The sequence below is a fragment of the Tachyglossus aculeatus genome, chromosome 7 (genome assembly GCF_015852505.1).
Source record: "Tachyglossus aculeatus isolate mTacAcu1 chromosome 7, mTacAcu1.pri, whole genome shotgun sequence".
Lineage (NCBI taxonomy): Eukaryota > Metazoa > Chordata > Mammalia > Monotremata > Tachyglossidae > Tachyglossus > Tachyglossus aculeatus.
Window position 1 is genome coordinate 15,246,134 of NC_052072.1, and position 19,199 is coordinate 15,265,332.

A 19,199-nucleotide genomic window follows, 5' to 3' on the forward strand; every position below is an offset into this window, starting at 1 on the left:
TTTAATTTTATTCACGATGTGTATAGATCTATCATTCTTTTTACTTATAATGATGCTACTGATGCGTCTTTACTTGTTTGGCTGTCTGTCCCCATCCCCTCGGCCTCACGGGGTAACGCTGGGCAGCCCTTTCTCTGCTCAGCCCCTTCACGAAAGGAAAGGACCGACCCGATGCCCCGGGGCCATGGGCCTGGAGCCGACCAAAGGGGAAAGCGTCTTCCCTCACCTGCCAAGTGGAGGACACTGCCCAGCGATTCGATACCTCAGAAGCAGCAGGGCCTAGTGGATATATCTCTAATTCTATGTATTTATATCGAGTCTATTGATGCCTGTTGACTTGTTTTAATAATAATAATAGTAATGGCATTTATAAAACGCTTACTACGTGCAAAGCACTGTTCTAAGCGCTGTTTTGACATCTGTCTCCCCCCTTCTAGACAGTGAGCCGGTTGTGGGCAGGGATTGTCTCTCCTTGTTGCTGAATTGTGCTTCGCAAGCGCTTAGTCCAGTGCTCTGCCCACAGTAATTGCTCAATCAATAAAATTGAATGAATAATTCTATTTATATCGACGCTACTGATGCCTGTTGACTTGTTTTGATGTCTGTCTCCCCCCTTCTAGACTGTGAACCTGTTGTGGGCAGGGATCGTCTTTGTTGCTGAACGGTGCTTCCCAAGCACTAGTACAGTGACCTGCCCACTGTAAGCGCTCAATAAATACAATTGAATGATTCTATTTATTTATATCGACGCCACTGATGCCTGTTGACTTGTTTTGATGTCTGCCTGCCCCCTTCTAGACTGTGAGCCCGTTGTGGGCAGGGATTTTATTTTATTAATATGTTTTGTTTTCTGTCTCCCCCTTCTAATAATAATAATGGCATTTATTAAGCGCTTACTATATGCAAAGCACTGTTCTAAGTGCTGGGGAGGTTACAAGGTGGTCAGCTTGTCCCACTGGGGGCTCACAGTCTTAATCCCCATTTTACAGATAAGGGAACTGAGGCCCAGAGAAGTGAAGTGACTTGCCCAAAGTCACACAGCTGACAGTTGGCGGAGCGGGGATTTGAACCCATGACCTCTGACTCCAAAGCCCGGGCTCTTTCCACTGAGCCAAGCTGCTTCCCTTATAGGCTGTGAGCCCGTTGTTGGGTAGGGACCGTCTCTATATGTTGCCAACTTGTACTTCCCAAGCGCTTAGTACAGTAAGCGCTCGATAAATACAATTGATTGAATGAATGGTCTCCTTTTGTTCCTGAATTCTGCTTCCCCAAGCGCTTAGTACAGTGCTCTGCCCACAGTAAGTGCTCAATAAATACGATTGATTGAATGAATCGCGGCCCTGGCTCCTGAGCGGGAGAGCAGGTAGGAGGGCACCGGACCCCTCTCTTCTGGGTAGAGAGCTGATGAGAGCAGGGAGGATGGGTGTTCATAGAAATAAAAAAAAACCTGACAGTGTAGTGAGTACCATGGGGTATGATTGAATGAATGAGTCAGGGGCCTGGGTTCCAATCCCGATTCCATGAGGCAAGTCTACATGGTTTGTTCTGTTGTCTGTCTCCCCCTTCTAGACTGTGAGCCCGTTGTTGGGTAGGGACCATCTCTGTATGTTGCCAACTTGTTCTTCCCAAGCGCTTAGTACAGGAAGTGCTCGATAAATATGATTGAATGAATGAATGAATGATCTCTTTTTGTTCCTGAATTGTACTTCCCAAGCGCTTAGTCCAGTGCTCTGCCCACAGTAAGTGCTTAATAAATACAACTGATTGAATGAATCGTGCGGCCCTGGCTCCTGAGTGGGAGAGCAGGCAGGGGGGCACCGGACCCCTCTCTTCTGGGTAGAGAGCTGATAAGAGCGGGGAGGGTGGGTGTTCATAGAAATAAAAGAAACCTGACAGTGTAGTGAGTGCCATGGGGTATGATTGAATGAATGAGTCAGGGGCCTAGGTTCCAATCCCAATTCCACGAGGCAAGTCTACATGTTTTGTTTTGTTGTCTGTCTCCCCCTTCTAGACTGTGAGCCCGTTGTTGGGTAGGGACCATCTCTATATGTTGCCAACTTGTACTTCCCAAGTGCTTAGTACAGTAAGCGCTCGATAAATACGATTGTTGAATGAATGAATGAGCTTTTTGTTCCTGAATTGTACTTCCCAAGTGCTTAGTCCAGTGCTCTGCCCACAGTAAGTGCTCAATAAATACGATTGATTGAATGAATCGTGCGGCCCTGGCTCCTGAGCAGGAGAGCAGGCAGGGGGGCACCGGACCCCTCTCTTCTGGGTAGAGAGCTGATAAGAGCAGGAAGGATGGGTGTTCATAGAAATAAAAAAAACTGACAGTGTAGTGAGTGCCATGGGGTATGATTGAATGAATGAGTCAGGGGCCTGGGTTCCAATCCCGGCTCCGCGAGGCACGTCTACATGGTTTTTTTTTGTTGTCTGTCTCCCCTTTCTAGACTGTGAGCCTGCTGTTGGGTAGGGACCGTCTCTAGATGTTGCCAACTTGTACTTCCCAAGCGCTTAGTACAGTAAGCGCTCGATAAATGCGATTGATTGAATGAATGGTCTCTTTTTGTTCCTGAATTGTACTTCCCAAGCGCTTAGTCCAGTGCTCTGCCCATAGTAAGCGCTCAATAAAGACGATTGATTGAATGAATCGTGCAGCCCTGGCTCCTGAGCGGGAGAGCAGGCAGGGGGGCACCGGACCCCTCTCTTCTGGGTAGAGAGCTGATAAGAGCAGGAAAGATGGGTGTTCATAGAAATAAAAAAAACTGACAGTGTAGTGAGTGCCATGGGTATGATTGAATGAATGAGTCAGGGGCCTGGGTTCCAATACCGGCTCCACGAGGCAAGTCTACAGGGTTTGTTTTGTTGTCTGTCTCCCCCTTGTAGACTGTGAGCCCGTTGTTGAGTAGGGACCGTCTCTGTACGTTGCCAACTTGTACTTCCCAAGCGCTTAGTACAGTAAGTGCTCGATAAATACGATTGATTGAATGATGGTCTTTTTGTTCCTGAATTGTGCTTCCCAAGCGCTTAGTCCAGTGCTCTGCCCACAGTAAGTGCTCAATAAATACGATTGATTGAATGAATCATGCGGCCCTGGCTCCTGAGCGGGAGAGCAGGCAGGGGGGCACCGGACCCCTCTCTTCTGGGTAGAGAGCTGATAAGAGCGGGGAGGGTGGGTGTTCATAGAAATAAAAGAAACCTGACAGTGTAGTGAGTGCCATGGGGTATGATTGAATGAATGATTCAGGGGCCTGGGTTCCAATCCCAATTCCACGAGGCAAGTCTACATGTTTTGTTTTGTTGTCTGTCTCCCCCTTCTAGACTGTGAGCCCGTTGTTGGGTAGGGACCATCTCTATATGTTGCCAACTTGTACTTCCCAAGTGCTTAGTACAGTAAGCGCTCGATAAATACGATTGTTGAATGAATGAATGAACTTTTTGTTCCTGAATTGTACTTCCCAAGCGCTTAGTCCAGTGCTCTGCCCACAGTAAGTGCTCAATAAAGACGATTGATTGAATGAATCGTGCGGCCCTGGCTCCTGAGCGGGAGAGCAGGCAGGGGGGCACCGGACCCCTCTTTTTGTTCCTGAATTGTACTTCCCAAGCGCTTAGTACAGTGCTCTGCCCACAGTAAGTGGTCAATAAATACGATTGATTGAATGAATCGTGCGGCCCTGGCTTCTGAGTAGGAGGGCACCGGACCCCTCTCTTCTGGGTAGAGAGCTGATAAGAGCAGGGAGGATGGGTGTTGATAGAAATAAAAAAACCTGACAGTGTAGTGAGTGCCATGGGGTATGATTGAATGAATGAGTCAGGGGCCTGGGTTCCAATCCCGGCTCCGCGAGGCATGTCTACATGGTTTTTTTTTGTTGTCTGTCTCCCCAATTCTAGACTGTGAGCCCGCTGTTGGGTAGGGACCGTCTCTGTATGTTGCCGACTTGTGCTTCCCAAGCGCTTAGTACAGTAAGCGCTCGATAAATACGATTGATTGAATGAATGAATGGTCTCTTTTTGTTCCTGAATTGTACTTCCCAAGCGCTTAGTCCAGTGCTCTGCCCACAGTAAGTGCTCAATAAATACGATTGATTGAATGAATCGTGCGGCCCTGGCTCCTGAGCGGGAGAGCAGAGAGGGGGGCTCCGGACCCCTCTCTTTTGGGTAGAGAGCTGATAAGAGCAGGGAGGATGGGTGTTCATAGAAATAAAAAAAACTGACAGTGTAGTGAGTGCCATGGGTATGATTGAATGAATGAGTCAAGGGCCTGGGTTCTAATTCCGACTCCGCGAGGAAAGTCTACATGGTTTGTTCTGTTGTCTGTCTCCCCCTTCTAGACTGTGAGCCTGCTGTTGGGTAGGGACCCTCTCTAGATGTTGCCAACTTGTACTTCCCAAGCGCTTAGTACAGTAAGTGCCCGATAAATATGATTGAATGAATGAATGATCTCTTTCTGTTCCAGAATTGTGCTTCCCAAGCGCTTAGTCCAGTGCTCTGCCCACAGTAAGTGCTTAATAAATACAATTGATTGAATGAATCGTGTGGCCCTGGCTTCCGAGCGGGAGAGCAGACAGGGGGGCACCGGACCCCTCTCTTCTGGGTAGAGAGCTGATAAGAGCAGGAAGGATGGGTGTTCATAGAAATAAAAAAAACTGACAGTGTAGTGAGTGCCATGGGGTATGATTGAATGAATGAGTCAGGGGCCTGGGTTCCAATCCCGGCTCCGCGAGGCATGTCTACATGTTTTTTTTTTTTGTTGTCTGTCTCCCCTTTCTAGACTGTGAGCCCGCTGTTGGGTAGGGACCGTCTCTATATGTTGCCGACTTGTACTTCCCAAGCGCTTAGTACAGTAAGCGCTCGATAAATGCGATTGATTGAATGAATGGTCTCTTTTTGTTCCTGAATTGTACTTCCCAAGCGCTTAGTCCAGTGCTCTGCCCACAGTAAGTGCTCAATAAAGACGATTGATTGAATGAATCGTGCGGCCCTGGCTCCTGAGCGGGAGAGCAGGCAGGGGGGCACCGGACCCCTCTCTTCTGGGTAGAGAGCTGATAAGAGCAGGGAGGATGGGTGTTCATAGAAATAAAAAAAACTGACAGTGTAGTGAGTGCCATGGGGTATGATTGAATGAATGAGTCAGGGGCCTGGGTTCCAATCCCGGCTCCGCGAGGCATGTCTACATGGGTTTTTTTTGTTGTCTGTCTCCCCAATTCTAGACTGTGAGCCCGCTGTTGGGTAGGGACCGTCTCTATATGTTGCCGACTTGTACTTCCCAAGCGCTTAGTACAGTAAGCGCTCGATAAATACGATTGATTGAATGAATGAGGGGACGAATGAATGAGGGGCCAGAGACCAGCCCGGGTCCCCTCAGGCTGAGGCGGCCGCGCTGAGGCCTTTGCGCGGGAAGTTGGGGGAGGGGAGGCCGCGGCCCAGCGGGCCAAGTTTTCCCGCCCAGCGATGCCTGAGGAGCAGGCGGGGCCCGGAGCCATTCGCCATTCGGACTCCGAATGGGGGGGGGGGCCGGACGGAGGAGCGTCGGAGCAGCCGACCCCGCCTCTCGACCGCCAAGACCGATTTAAACCCTTTCTTCGGGCTCGGGAGGAGACGGAGGAGGAGGACGGAGGCTATTCTCGCGAGACCTCCGCCCCGCCCCCCGGCAGCCCCTGACGGACGGCTCCTCCGTCCAATGGGGCGTCGGACGGCGGGGAGGCCGGGCCAATGAAAGGGCCGGGGGCGGGGGACCGTCGCGCGGCCCAATCCGGGCCGAGGAGCCGCCCGGAGCGACACGGAGCGCGCCCAATGGGACGTGGGGCCGCGTCCAATGAGGGCGCCCGCAGCGGCGGCGGGGGCGGGGCTGGGGGAGACGGGCGGGCGGCGGCTCCAATGAGCGCCCGCGGGGGGGGGGGCAACGAGGGCGGCGGGCGCCAAGATGGCGGCGCGGGGGGCCGCTGCGTGAGGGGAGCGCGGGGCGCCGAGGGCCGGCGGCCGCCATGAAGGGGAAGGAGCGGTCCCCGGCCAAGGCCAAGCGGTCCCGCGGGGGCGGGGACGACCCGGCCCCCCGCGGGGAGCGGAGCAAGAAGCTGGGCGGCTCGGCGGGGAGCAACGGCGGCGGGAAGGCGGAGGGCGGCGGCGGCGGCGGCGCCCGGAGGAGCCTGCACCTGGAGAAGGCGAGCAGCCGGGGCGGCAGCCGCGAGTACAGCTACAGCTCCCCGAGCGCCAAGAACTCGGCGACCACGACGGCGGCCTCGTCGTCGTCCTCCTCCTCGGCGGCGGCGGCGGCGGCGGCGGCGGCGGCGGCGGCGGCGGGCGGCGAGTCCCGCGGCGGGTCCCGGGCGGGCGGGGAGGCCCGCTCGGCCGGCTCCTCCGGCCCGGCCCCGGCGCCCGGCGAGGGCGGCGAGTACAAGACGCTGAAGATCAGCGAGCTGGGCTCGCAGCTGAGCGACGAGGCGGTGGAGGACGGGCTCTTCCACGAGTTCAAGCGCTTCGGGGACGTGAGCGTCAAGATCAGCAGGCTGCCCGGAGGAGGCGGCGGCGGCGGCGGCGGCGACGAGCGGGTGGCCTTCGTCAACTTCCGTCGGCCCGAGGACGCGCGGGCGGCCAAGCACGCCCGGGGCCGGCTGGTGCTGTACGACCGGCCGCTGAAGATCGAGGCCGTCTACGTCAGCCGCCGCCGGAGCCGCTCCCCGCTGGACAAGGAGGCCTACGCGCCCGCCGCCGGCCTGGTCGGGGTGGCGGCCGGGGGCGGGCACCGGCATCCCCCCGGGGGAGGAGGAGGAGGAGGAGGAGGAGGAGGAGGAGGAGCGGGCACCGGAGGAGGCGGCGGTGGGCAGCGCGCCCTGTCCCCCGGCGGCGCCGCCCTGGGCTACCGGGACTACCGCCTGCAGCAGCTGGCCCTGGGCCGCCTGCCCCCCCCTCCGCCCCCGCCCCTGCCCCGGGAGCTGGAGCGGGAGCGGGACTACCCCTTCTACGAGCGGGTGCGCCCGGCCTACGGGCTGGAGCCCCGCGTCGGGGCCGGGGCGGGCGCGGCCCCGTTCCGCGAGGTGGACGAGATCTCCCCCGAGGACGACCAGCGGGCCAACCGGACCCTGTTCCTGGGCAACCTGGACATCACGGTGACGGAGAGCGACCTGCGGCGGGCCTTCGACCGCTTCGGGGTCATCACCGAGGTGGACATCAAGCGGCCCTCGCGGGGCCAGACCAGCACTTACGGCTTCCTCAAGTTCGAGAACCTGGACATGTCCCACCGGGCCAAGCTGGCCATGGCCGGCAAGGTCATCATCCGCAACCCCATCAAGATCGGGTACGGCAAGGCCACGCCCACCACCCGCCTCTGGGTGGGCGGCCTGGGGCCCTGGGTGCCCCTGGCCGCCCTGGCGCGCGAGTTCGACCGCTTCGGCACCATCCGCACCATCGACTACCGCAAGGGCGACAGCTGGGCCTACATCCAGTACGAGAGCCTGGACGCCGCCCAGGCCGCCTGCACCCACATGCGCGGCTTCCCCCTGGGCGGGCCCGACCGGCGCCTGCGGGTGGACTTCGCCGACACCGAGCACCGCTACCAGCAGCAGTACCTGCAGCCGCTGCCCCTGCCCCACTACGAGCTGGTGGCGGACGCCTTCGGCCACCGGGCCCCCGACCCGCTGCGGGGGGGCCCGGGACCGCACCCCGCCCCTGCTCTACCGGGACCGCGAGAGGGACCACCTCTACCCCGACGCCGACTGGGTGCCGCCGCCGCCCCCGGTCCGCGAGCGCGGGGCCCGGGCCGCCGTGGCCGCCGTGGCCGCCTACGAGACGCTGGACAGCCTGGAGCGCCGGCGGGACGGCTGGTCCCTGGAGCGGGACCGGGGCGAGCGGGACCCGCCCGGCGGCCGCGACCAGCCCCGCAAGCGGCGCCCGCCCGAGGAGGGCGGCGGGCGCCACGCGGACCGCTCCCCGGACAGCGAGCGCTCGCGCAAGCGGCACTGCGCCGCCTCCCCGGACCGCAGCCCCGAGCCGGCCGGGGCCCGGGACCGCTACAACAGCGACCCCGACCGCTCCTCCCGCCTCCTGCTCCTGGACCGCCCGTCTCCCGTCCGGGACCGCAGGGGGAGCCTGGAGCGGGGCCAGGGGGACAAGCGGGGACCGCAAGAACTCCGCCTCGGTGGAGCGGGAGAGGAAGCACCGCCCGGCCGCCCCCGCCGAGGGCAAGAGCCCGCTGAAAAAGGACGACCGGACCGACGGCGGGAGCGGGGCCGGCGCCGGCGGCGGCGGCGGCGGCGGCGGGGCCCGGCTCAAGTCCCCGCCCCAAAAGCAGGACGGAGCGGCGGCGGCGGCGGCGGCGGCGGCGGCGGCGGCGGGAGGAGGAGGGGGGCGGCGCGGCCCCGCCGGCCGCCGCGGCCCCTAAGCTCTGCCTGGCCTGGCAGGGGATGCTCCTGCTGAAGAACAGCAACTTCCCTTCCAACATGCACCTGCTGCAAGGCGACCTCCACGTGGCCAGCAGCCTCCTGGTGGAGGGAGCCACCGGGGGCAAGGTGGCCCAGCTCAAGATCACCCAGCGTCTCCGCCTGGACCAGCCCAAGTTGGACGAGGTGAACCGGCGCATCAAGGTGGCCGGGCCCAACGGCTACGCCATCCTCCTGGCGGTGCCCGGCAGCTCGGAGAGCCGCTCTGCCGCGGCGGCGGCGGCGGCGGCCGCCGCCGCCGCCTCCACGGCCGAGGCCGCCACGTCGACCCAGCGGCCGCTCAGGAACCTGGTGTCCTACTTAAAGCAGAAGCAGGCCGCCGGGGTCATCAGCCTGCCGGTGGGCGGGGGCGGCAAAGACAAGGAGAACTCCGGGGTCCTCCACGCCTTCCCCCCCTGTGAGTTCTCCCAGCAGTTCCTGGATTCCCCTGCCAAGGCCCTGGCCAAATCCGAAGAAGATTACCTGGTCATGATCATTGTCCGGGGTGCGTCCTAAGAGTCCGCGCGTAACTTTTTCTCGCATTTCCTACTTGACATGGTTCCGAACGTGTGATGTGTAATGGGATGCAGCGTCAGACACGGCTTTTTTTTTTTAAAGAGAATTAGGTTTTTATTTGTAGCTATTCCCTTTTTACATTTCTATAAACCACTCAAGAGTAGAAGCCGGAAGAGTTGGGCGGTAGCGTGAGGAGAGGGGCTCTTCCCGGGGTTAGCGGGAAGACGGACCTGCTTTAACCGAAAGTTCCCCGTTGTAACGTGTACCTTTTTTTTTTCCCTTGTCGTCGTCGTTCTCTCTTCCTCCCCTCCCCCCCACTTTTTTTTAAAACCTCATAAAGATCCTCTGAGTTACAAACCGAAATTTTGAAAAGTCACGATTTAAAAAAAAGGAAAAAAAAAAAAAAAGCGCCCGTCGGATGGAGAGCCGCGTGTACCCGAAAACGTCTCCAACTGACAGCTTTTCAAATCCGGGCAAAGCATTCCCCAGTCGGAAGCGTGATCCCTTTCTATCTGGACTAAGAATTGGGTCGGGACTCGGCGTGCGGGGGTAAGGCAGGCTGCCGAATGGGGTATCTGGAGTATCTTCTACAGAATTTCTGCCCAGAAACCCAGTCTTTGCCAGGTGCGTCGCCCCGTCATCTATTCGTGACTCCTGTATCCCATATACGCACTCTTGGTTTGTAGCAGTAACTGTTCAGTAAATATCGAGGACTTTGTTACAAACCATGTATGTTTTGTGCTTACTCTAGTATGCAAGAAACAAGTAGGTGCTTTAGGAAAACTCAGTAGTCAGTATAGGTGTGTTTGTTCTTTTGTTTTTTTTAAACTGACTTTTCAAAGAGGTGTAACAGGTAAAGCGTATACTTCAAAAATAAGTGTTCCTCAAAAGATGGGTTTTAATTTTGTGGCCGTTCAAAGCTCTCACTTGAGTAACGGGAAGAGAAATAGTTGTCTGCAGGCTTTGGTTCGCTGGCACTAATGAGCACGATCCGATTTGCAGTATCTTTTTCTTTTTTTTTTTTTTAACTAGGGCAGAGAGGGGACAAAATTATGTTACGTATTGAAATTTCCAGCGTAATCGCTCTCGGTGACCTGACACGTACCAGAAAAAGAACGACGTCATTGTCCACAACGTTATTTCTTTGTATGGTTTTTATCCAGGAAGCTTCCAGAGTGTAAACTTCAGATATTTCCATTTTACCCGCCCCTCAAAAGCGAGCTCCTCTTTTGTTTCTAGTAGCGCATATGCCGCTTAGAACCCGCAGCTTATTCCTGATTTTGATTCTCTTCCTCCCACCCCCCCGCCAAAAATGCAATCACCGCCCCCGCTTCAGTGGGGTGAAACTCAGCTAAAAGCATCGCTTTTCAGCTAAAACGAGAAGCCCTAAGAGCCCTCTTGATACGGTCCTGGCTTTTGTCTGGGAAGGAAATTGACATTGAAAGCCTGCCAGATCTTCAGCTGTGCCTCTTTCCGTTCGCAGTGAGAAATCTGAAAGTTTTTGAGAGAGCACCAATAATAACCCAAGGGAAGCGTCATCCGTTAAACTCATCGTTAACTTATCAGAGTGTATTATCATTATTATTTTTTAATTTTCCATCATGGCAGGTGTCTAGTACGCATGTCGGCACGAGCCTCACCACTGCTCTGGCGTCACCCTCTTTTGGTTGTCGGTTCTCATTGTGCGTTGGTAAACTGTGGGGCCTAGTCCTTTTTATGTTATTTGAAACTTGTATTTTCTATGAAAATGCCCCCCACCCTCCCTTCAACGGCCATCTTCGGGAGGAAGAAAGCGCCGGGCTCTGGATGCGGCGGGCAGTCCCCGCCCTGGAGAATAACTCAAATTAAAAACATTAAGCCTGTTTTTGTGCTTAATGCTTTCCCCCGAAAAAGCAGTGCTTGGCATTCAAATATGCGGTAGACACCTGTTCAGATTCAGTGCCCAAATGTAGGTGATGCATACGTGGGTCAGAGTACAGTTTATGCCATGATACATTTTTTTTTTCTTTCCAAGCGAAGTCGCAATAACCGTTAACTGCTAGAGATCCTCTTTGAACAGGAACCAAAAAAAAAAAAAAGGTGGGGGGGAGGGGACGGTGGGCCAGTGCCCTCTGTGTTTTGGTTTTTTCAGGCTTTCAAGTCATCTTTCTGGGTACCTGGAGCGGGCAGCACTGTGCTTTTACTCCATGTTTGCTGAACACTTATTTGAGGTCACTGCTTTTTGTTAGACCTGTCTAATCTGTGGTTGCCGTGCTGTCCCCGAGACAAGGCTTGGATATGATTCTTTAGCACATGTAAGGTAACACCGGATTAGGTGTGGTATAACCCTGAACTCCAGAGAGCCACCGATTCAAATATACTTCTTTATTGCCTGTCGCTCTGAACAGGTGCCTAATGCCGGTAACTGCTTTCCTGAGACCTTTAGAATGGGGATGAGAGACTATCGAAAACCCGGTACCCATCCCCATGGAGAGGCCTCGGTCCCAATATGAGAGCCCCGTCGTTGGCTTTTCTGGCTACCAAATTTCAGTCCTAAGGTTGGCGTGTGAGGTTATTTCTACTTTTTCCTGGTTTCAGTCCACTGAAGGCCAGTGTCTTTTCTCTAAATCGCCTCGCGTGACTGGGAAAGTAGCAGGCTAATGAAGGCTTTTGTCTCAAAACCCTCTATATTAAGGACTGGTTGGCCACTCGGATCTCCCGGTCGCCAGCCGAAAGGTGGCCTCTCTTTCTTTAAAATTGCGGTTTGAGGTGCCAGCGAAGGTCTTTCTAATGCAGTGGCAATTCCCTCTTTTCCAGGGAAATAGCCTTGAGGTTTCCCAGACGGTAGGTCTTTCAGATTTACCCGCTCCCCGTTAGTTTCAGACCTTCCCCCCAAACGCCTCGCCTTCCCTACGGGGCAACGGCTTGGCGTGGTGACAGTGGCGGTGCTCAGTCTTTGAGGGAATGAGATTTTTGTGGCGATCTGGTCCACACCCATCACCTCTGTGGGTCAAATGAGGTTTCCTTGCCTTATCGCGGCTCCGGACCAGTTGCTGCTTTCAACTTGAAAAGCAGGGGTTTGGTTGATCGGGATTTCCTCCAAGTCTTTGGGACGATCGCAGTTAAACAGTGTGAGCGGGGCCAAAGGGGAAACCTTCCCTGGCAGCTACCCACCAAAATGGAAGCGGGTAAATAATCTCGGGAGAAGGGTTCTGAAGACTTGGATTTCCGAGAGGGGGGGAATGTGGGGGAATTTTTCTTTTGGAGGCCCGGGGCGGGGAGACCTTTTCCATCTCCACTACCACATGGGATGTTGAGATGGTCCCTTATGACGGAGTCTGGGATAGAACTGAAAAGAATGACTGGATCGTTAAACTTGACTTCTCCCCTCCTCCATTATCATGGGGTTCCCTAAGGGAGAGGGAAACCGGTCGTAAAGGTAGCCACAATGAACTGTTAAGCTGGACGGTGTGTCTTTATGTAGTACTTGAGCTGAGGGTAAAGACCTTAATTTCTTGAAAGGTTCCTTGGATATTTAATGATTCCAGGCATGACAGTGGTACATGTGATTTTTTTTTTCTTTTTCCCCAATGGTAACGTAGCCTGAATTGGGTTTTAAAATCTACTTGTATATCTTGACCCTTTTTCCACAAAGCTGAACCGGAGCAGCCTGCCGTTGGGCGTCTCCGTTGTAAAACCGCAAGGTCAGAAAAGCGGGGCTGACAGCATCAGACCACGTATTTTTTTTTTTTTTTAGCTTTTTTTATTCCACTCTAAAGTTTCCCTCGGGAAATATCCAAGAGAAATCAAATGAGCGGTTGGAGATTTTCAGTTGAGTATTCTCCTGGATGTTTCTCTTCTCGATTAGAACGTTAAAGGATATTTTCGATCCTATAACCCCGGTTTACCTTTAGTCTAAAAAAACCCTAAAACATCCTGTTGCACTACTCGTCGTGTGTCTGTATAGAGTGAACTCATTTCAAGGTTTGTTCCAGTGGGTATATTATTGGTGCTTTTTGAAGTCCAGACTGTCTAGAAGGGCCTTGTAGCTGATGTTTATATGCATAATGTAAGGGGGGGAAAAATGTTGTAAAGCGTTCGTTCTGAATAACATTTTCCCCCCCCCCCCCCCCCCCCCCCCCCCCCCCCCCCCCCCAAAGCCAAACTGGTGGACTGCGGATGAAGAAAATGGAATTCTGAGCTCTAATGGACCTTTTCGAAGAGAAGTGTGGCTAATATGGAGTTTACATGGGCCTCTTGATGGAAGAAAGCTTATCTGTTTAGTATTTGTGCATTTTACTAAAATGGCAGCTTAAAGTTGTGTATCTGCTATTGTGATGCCAATGCCCGTGTTTAAGTGGAAAAAAAAAATGACCTCTTTGCTTTGTGCTGTGTACACAAGATTTCTGGAAAAAGTAAAGGAAAACCCTTTTTAAGGCTCACACAGCTTGAAAGTAGCTGTCACTCAGAACGTGCGCTCACAGTTGAGCTGATTTTGTTTCATTCTAAATAAATTGTTTCTTTTGAGGAAAATGTTTTTCTGCCTGGAAGTGAATTGACGACAAACCGTTGACCCCTTTGTTTGCAGCCAAGGGGGTTGCTGCCGCTGCTCCCGTTGCTGCCGCCTCCGCTGCCGCCACTTTCAGTTCTTGATGATCTGAGAGTTGTGTCTCTTGAGCAAAGAAGCTGGGAGACCGTCCATTTCGCATTGACCGGCGTGGTGTGTCAAATCTGAAGCATCGCTAGTGAATGTGTTACTGCGGCCCCCCCTTTGTTGGCAGCGAAGGGGGTCGTTTGCTGCTCACTCCTCATCTTTGCGAGGAAAACGGTTGCCGTGTTGCTGGCGTGCAAGAAGCAGGGGGAAAACACCCAAAGCCTCCCAACAGTGCACGAGCCTGGGGCTTTTTGCTCGTTCGAAGAGCCGGAGTTGCCGAATTTTAAGTTTTTGATTTGTTTTGTTCACCCAACACGTTTGGCCTTAGTTTCCTTTTTAATTTGAAGAAAAAGGTTGAAATTGCTTTGTCTTTGCACTAAACCAAAACCAGACACCTTTGCGCCACATTGCCAAAAGAAAAGAAAAATGCTCCAAGTTTGCTTTTAATGTTAATGATGTTAATAAAGCCTTTCCGGTCCCATTTGAGGAGCTCCTCCGCCTCCAGGGGCTGCTTCTTGCCAGAGTTATGCAGTGATGGGTTTAGTTCTGAATGGATGAAGAGTTCCTGAGAGCTAGCCTTTGTAATTAAACCGTTACTGGGTATCCGGGCCTAATTTGACCTCTGGTTCCACACGCCTCGGACGTGCATGCACCGTGACGGTTGTCGTAGGTCCGAACGCACACTCGGTCCCGGTCGCTTCGGTTGGTAGTACAGATGGTGAGAGGAAAAAAAAAAAGTGGAAAAAAATGGCGGCATCCCTAAGGAGGAAAAAAAAAAAATTGTTTGCCTTAGTTCCTGCGTTATCCTGTACCGGGGCTCCTGAGCTTTGGAAGGCTGTTCCCAGTACAGGAGTACAACTCCGTATTTGCCGCAGGAATCTTCGGGGCCCGGTGACAACGCCAGAGTTCAAGAGGAAGCTAGACCCTCCGTCACCACCGTCTTCGGACGCCTCTGTGGTTGTTTGCCTGTCTTTAAAGCTAACTAGTTGCTGCCGAAGACAACCTTTGCCTCGCGAGCTTGTTGGGCTTGCTTTGAATTTTTTTACCTCCCGCGGATGGAAGAGCCCTAGTGCCGCCCTGGCTCCGTGCAGGATGGCGATTGCTAGGCAACAGGTGATTTTCTCAACCCAGGATGCCACGATTGTATTCTGCAAAGGTGGCGTTCCCCGTGGCAAACAGCCGTATGGGCTCTTGTAAACAGGTAAGGGGGCTTCGAGAAGTCAAAATGCATTGTGGTTGCCAGGGCGAGGGGTGTGAATGGCGATCGGGGGTGTTCCCGCCGGAGTTGGCTCCTGCTGAATGACCAGTGACTGCTTTTCCCCCCACTTTCTGACCAACTGCCACGCTCCCCCGGTTTCTTGGGCCTTTTGGCCTTGATGACGGTGGGACTGAAACCCTGCCGGTTAGACCTGGGCTTGTTCAAAGCGGCGATCCCCAAACGTTGGCTTTTTACTGCCGGAGCCTGGACCTAACCAATAATAATAATGATGATGGCATTTGTTAAGCGCTTACTATGTGCAAAGCACTGTTCTAAGCGCTGGGGGGGATACAAGGTGATCAGGTTGTCCCACGTGGGGCTCACAGTCTTCATCCCCATTTTACAGATGAGGTAACAGGCTCAGAGAAGTTAAGTGACTTGCCCAGGGTCACACAGCAGCCGTGGCGGAGCCAGCGTTCGAACCCATGACCTCTGACTCCAAAGCCCGGGCTCCATTGAGCCACGCTGCTTCTGTTTCCACTGAGCCACGCTGCTTATTCTCTGTTGTACGTAATTTTCCTCTGATTTTTGTTTTCTTTTTCTAAATTACCTGTAGGATCTGTGGCAGAGTTCTATCTGACACTTGTCTGGCCAGAAAAACCCCACTATGGTGTAGGCTTGGTTGTCTGTAAACTAAAAAAGTAGGAAATGTTCAATCAGATACCTAATCCTTTATGAGATTATTCCCTTTATTCTGCAATTGCCTTTTTTCCTCTCTACTTACAAGTATTTTGCCTCAAAGCGGGCGTGGCCGTCACCTTTACCTGGCGTCCTTTTGTACCGAAGAGGGGTAGCTTTTTGGCTACTCCGTCAGAAGCTATGGACTGAGACCTCTTAAAACTGATTTTCCCTTCAGGGTACTAATCCTCTCTGCTAATCCTAACATTTAGACGATTGAAACCTGTTTGGTTTTCTGTATGGGGAGAACTGGGGGGCGGTCCTTTGAAAGACTACCTGGAGTCTCTCCGTTATTTGCACAGCTAGTTCAGTATGAGACTCTGGTCTCTTCACAGTTACCTTATGGGCATCCTGGAAAGCTTAAGCCAAGAGAGGTTCCTTTGTTCTATTTGGGAAGATAAGGCTAGAGAGGAAGGTGTTGGAAGTAGAGAAGATACAATTTCTCCATCCCCTGAGAAAACGAGAGTAGGTGTGTGGTACGCCAACTTCTTCCTAAAGGCGGATTTGTTGTGCCTACTCACATGCTTAGAGAGGGACTCCTCTATCTGTAATTTAATTTAATTTATTTTAATGTCTGTCTCGCCCTCTAGGCTCTAAGCTTCTCACGGGCAGGAACTGTGTCCACAACTCCTTGTATAACAACAATTTTATTTGCTAAGCCTTTGCTGTCTACCAAACACCCTTCTAAGTGCTGGGATAGAGGCAACAGGTCGGACACCGTCCCTGTCCTCCATGGAGCTCCAAGTGCTTAGTGCAGTGCTCTGCACAGAGTAAGCACTCAGTAAATAGTATCGATTGGGTAGTCTGGGGTTCTAAACATTGGATTAGTGGGGTTACTAGCATCCAGTCCCCAATTTTCAATGAGAATCCCAGTCTCCCAAAATAAAGCGGGCAGGGAATCTATCTGTTGTTCTGTTGTACTCTCGCAAGCGTTTAGTACACTGCTCAAATACAGTTGAGTTACATCCAGCCAACGGAAAGGAGTTTGCCAAGGGTACTCCACACCCAGCCTCCTTATATGATTTCTGTTTCCTTTAGTTGTCAGGCTTGCTAATGAGCTAATTTTCATTCTGTTCCTGGTTAGCACCTGTTCAGTGTTATAGGGCTTCAGATTTGCCACTGCATTACATCCTGTAGAAGTTGTCAGAGATCCCGAGTTTCAACTTGGAAATAATTTTCAGAACACTAAGCCAGGGTGGATCACAACTCCTACCGTAAGATTCAGAGCAGTGTGAGGGTGAAATCCGGGCGCTTCTGTTTTTGCATAGATTAAAAATAGCTAAGAGTTTATTTAAAAATAACTGATGATTGTCCCAATCTTTTATGGACAAAGAAAATAGAATAAAACTTCATTATAAGTTCTTAGGATGTGGAATGTGTGAACCAGGCTAGGGTTCATTGCCTGCAATAATGTAAAGCGTGTTTTTTTTAAGTAATTAATACCCAGCCTCCAGGTTTTATGTTTTTTGTGGGGGGTTTTGGGTGAGGGGGGTGGCGGTGGTTCAGTGCTTACTATGTTACAAGCACTCTGCTAAGCTCTGGGGTGGACACAGAATCATCAGGTTGGACACAGTCCCTGCCCCACATAGGGCTCACAGTCTTAATCCCCATTTTGCAGGTGAGGTAACCGAGGCACAGAGAAGTGAAGCAACTTGCCCTTGTTCACATAGCAGATGAGTGGTGGAGTCAGGATTAGAAACCAGGTCCTCTGACTCCCCAGGCCTGTGCTCTTTCCATTAGGCCACATGTGTTTCACTAGGGTTATTTCCTAGTGTAGGGATTGGGGAAGTGGAGGTCACTCCAGAGGCAGCCTGGACACACTTCTGCTTTTGTATCCTGTGAAAGTGGTCAAGGGTTCCCTCAGATTCAGGAAGGCACAGCAGAATTTTGTGAATGGCTTCTCCTTTAGCAGCAGGACTCAAAAGGGATTGAAGTGTAAGATACTGAGTCACGGAAACAAGGTGGTATGTGAATGTTGCTGGCTTAATGGTATCTTACAGTTTTATTGGGCAGTAAAGTAAAAGTGAGTCCTTTATCCCTGAATATATCCTTTCCACCTTCTGCATTCCTCTCACTTTCATGCCCATGTCACCCTTTCAGAACCCAGAGCAAATCAGGATTAGCTTGTTGCTGATCTGATCCCAGAACGTTGGCAGTTTTTAGTGAATTCAATCAAGCAATCAATTAATCGTATTTATCGAGCACTTTCTGTGTGCAGAGCACCGTTTCTTCTTTGAGCTTGAATCCTGCCTGTTATCGTAGCTCCTATCCAGCAGGAAATGGGTAACGATTGGAATTGGGGCAAGGAAACCATTTTTCTTTCATTTGAACAGGAATAGAATCTCCAGTGTGGTGCCAATTCAGGTGTCCATGATGGACTTTTGATCATTTGCAAGTTATGTTTATGTAGCACTTTTCCCAAGATGGTCCAGGGCCAGAGAAACAGCGTGGCTCAGTGGAAAGAGCCTGGGCTTGGGAGTCAGAAGTTGTGGGTTTTAATCCCGGTTCCGCCAATTGTCAGCTGTGTGACTTTGGTCAAGTCACTTCACTTCTCTGTGCCAGTTACCTCATCTGTAAAATGGGGATTAAGACTGTAAGCCCCACGTGGGACAATCTGATAATCTTGTACCTTCCCCTGCGCTTAGAACAGTGCTTTGCACATAGCGCTTAATAAATGTCATCATTATTATTAGGTACTGTCTGATCCACTCAGCTCACACTTGCTCCCTTTATTCTCCTCCCCCTTCCCAGCCTCAAAGCCCTTATGTCCATATCTGTAATTTTATTTATGTTAATATCTGTCTCCCCCTCTATGCTGTAAGCTCCTTGTGGGTAGGGAGAACATCTGTTGTATTCATTCAATTCATTCATTCAGTCCTATTTATTGAGTGCTTACCCTGTGCAGAGCCCTGTACTAAGCGCTTGGAAAGTACAATACAGCAAGTAGAGACAATCCCTGCCCACACCGGGCCTACAGTCTGAGGGGGACGGTGGAGACAGACATCAATACAAGTAAACAGGCATCAATATAAACCGAGTTATAGATATATACATATATACATAAGTGCTGTGGGGTGGGGAGTGGGGGTGGGGAACACAGGGAGTGAGTCAGGGTGATGCAGAAGGGAGTAGGAGCGCTTAGTACAGTGCTCTAAACACAGTAAGAGCTCAATAAATACAATTGACTGACAGATAATGTCCAGTCTTCTTTCCTCCAGTTTTACAGATGAAGATACCAATGTCCCAAGAAGTTCAGAGCAATAGGCATAAAAAAGCCCATCTGGGGTTTAGTCTCCCCTCAGTCTCCTGACAACTGCCTAGATGATAATGATAATAATAATTATGGTATCTGTTAAGCACTACTATGTGCCAAGCACTGTACTAGGCGCGGGGGTGGATACAAGCAAATAGCGTTGGACACAGTCCTTGTCCCACATGGGGCTCACAATCTCAATCCCCATTTTACAGAGGAGGTGACCGAGGCCCAGAGAAGTGAAGTGACTTGTCCAAGGTCACACACAGCAGACAAGTGTCAGAGCCGGGATTACATTAGAACCCATGACCTTCTGAATCCCAGGCCCGTGCTCTATCCACTATGCATTTGACCACCTTGATGTTAATTTCAGTCAATCAGTGGTATTTTTTGAGCTCTTATTGTGGGCAGAGTACTGCACTAAGCTCTAGGGCAAGTATAATTCAG

General features: G+C 52.4%; 1 protein-coding gene across 1 annotated transcript; it reads left to right on the forward strand.

Moving 5' to 3' along the window:
• The first annotated feature begins 5,984 nt into the window (after nt 1–5,984).
• RBM15 (RNA binding motif protein 15) lies at nt 5,985–13,443 on the forward strand. The gene is given in 5 exon segments (XM_038749127.1): nt 5,985–7,640; nt 7,642–8,112; nt 8,114–8,293; nt 8,340–8,919; nt 13,070–13,443. Coding segments are annotated over 5 exon segments (2,910 nt in total). The 3' UTR covers nt 13,093–13,443.
• The last annotated feature ends 5,756 nt before the right edge of the window (nt 13,444–19,199 follow it).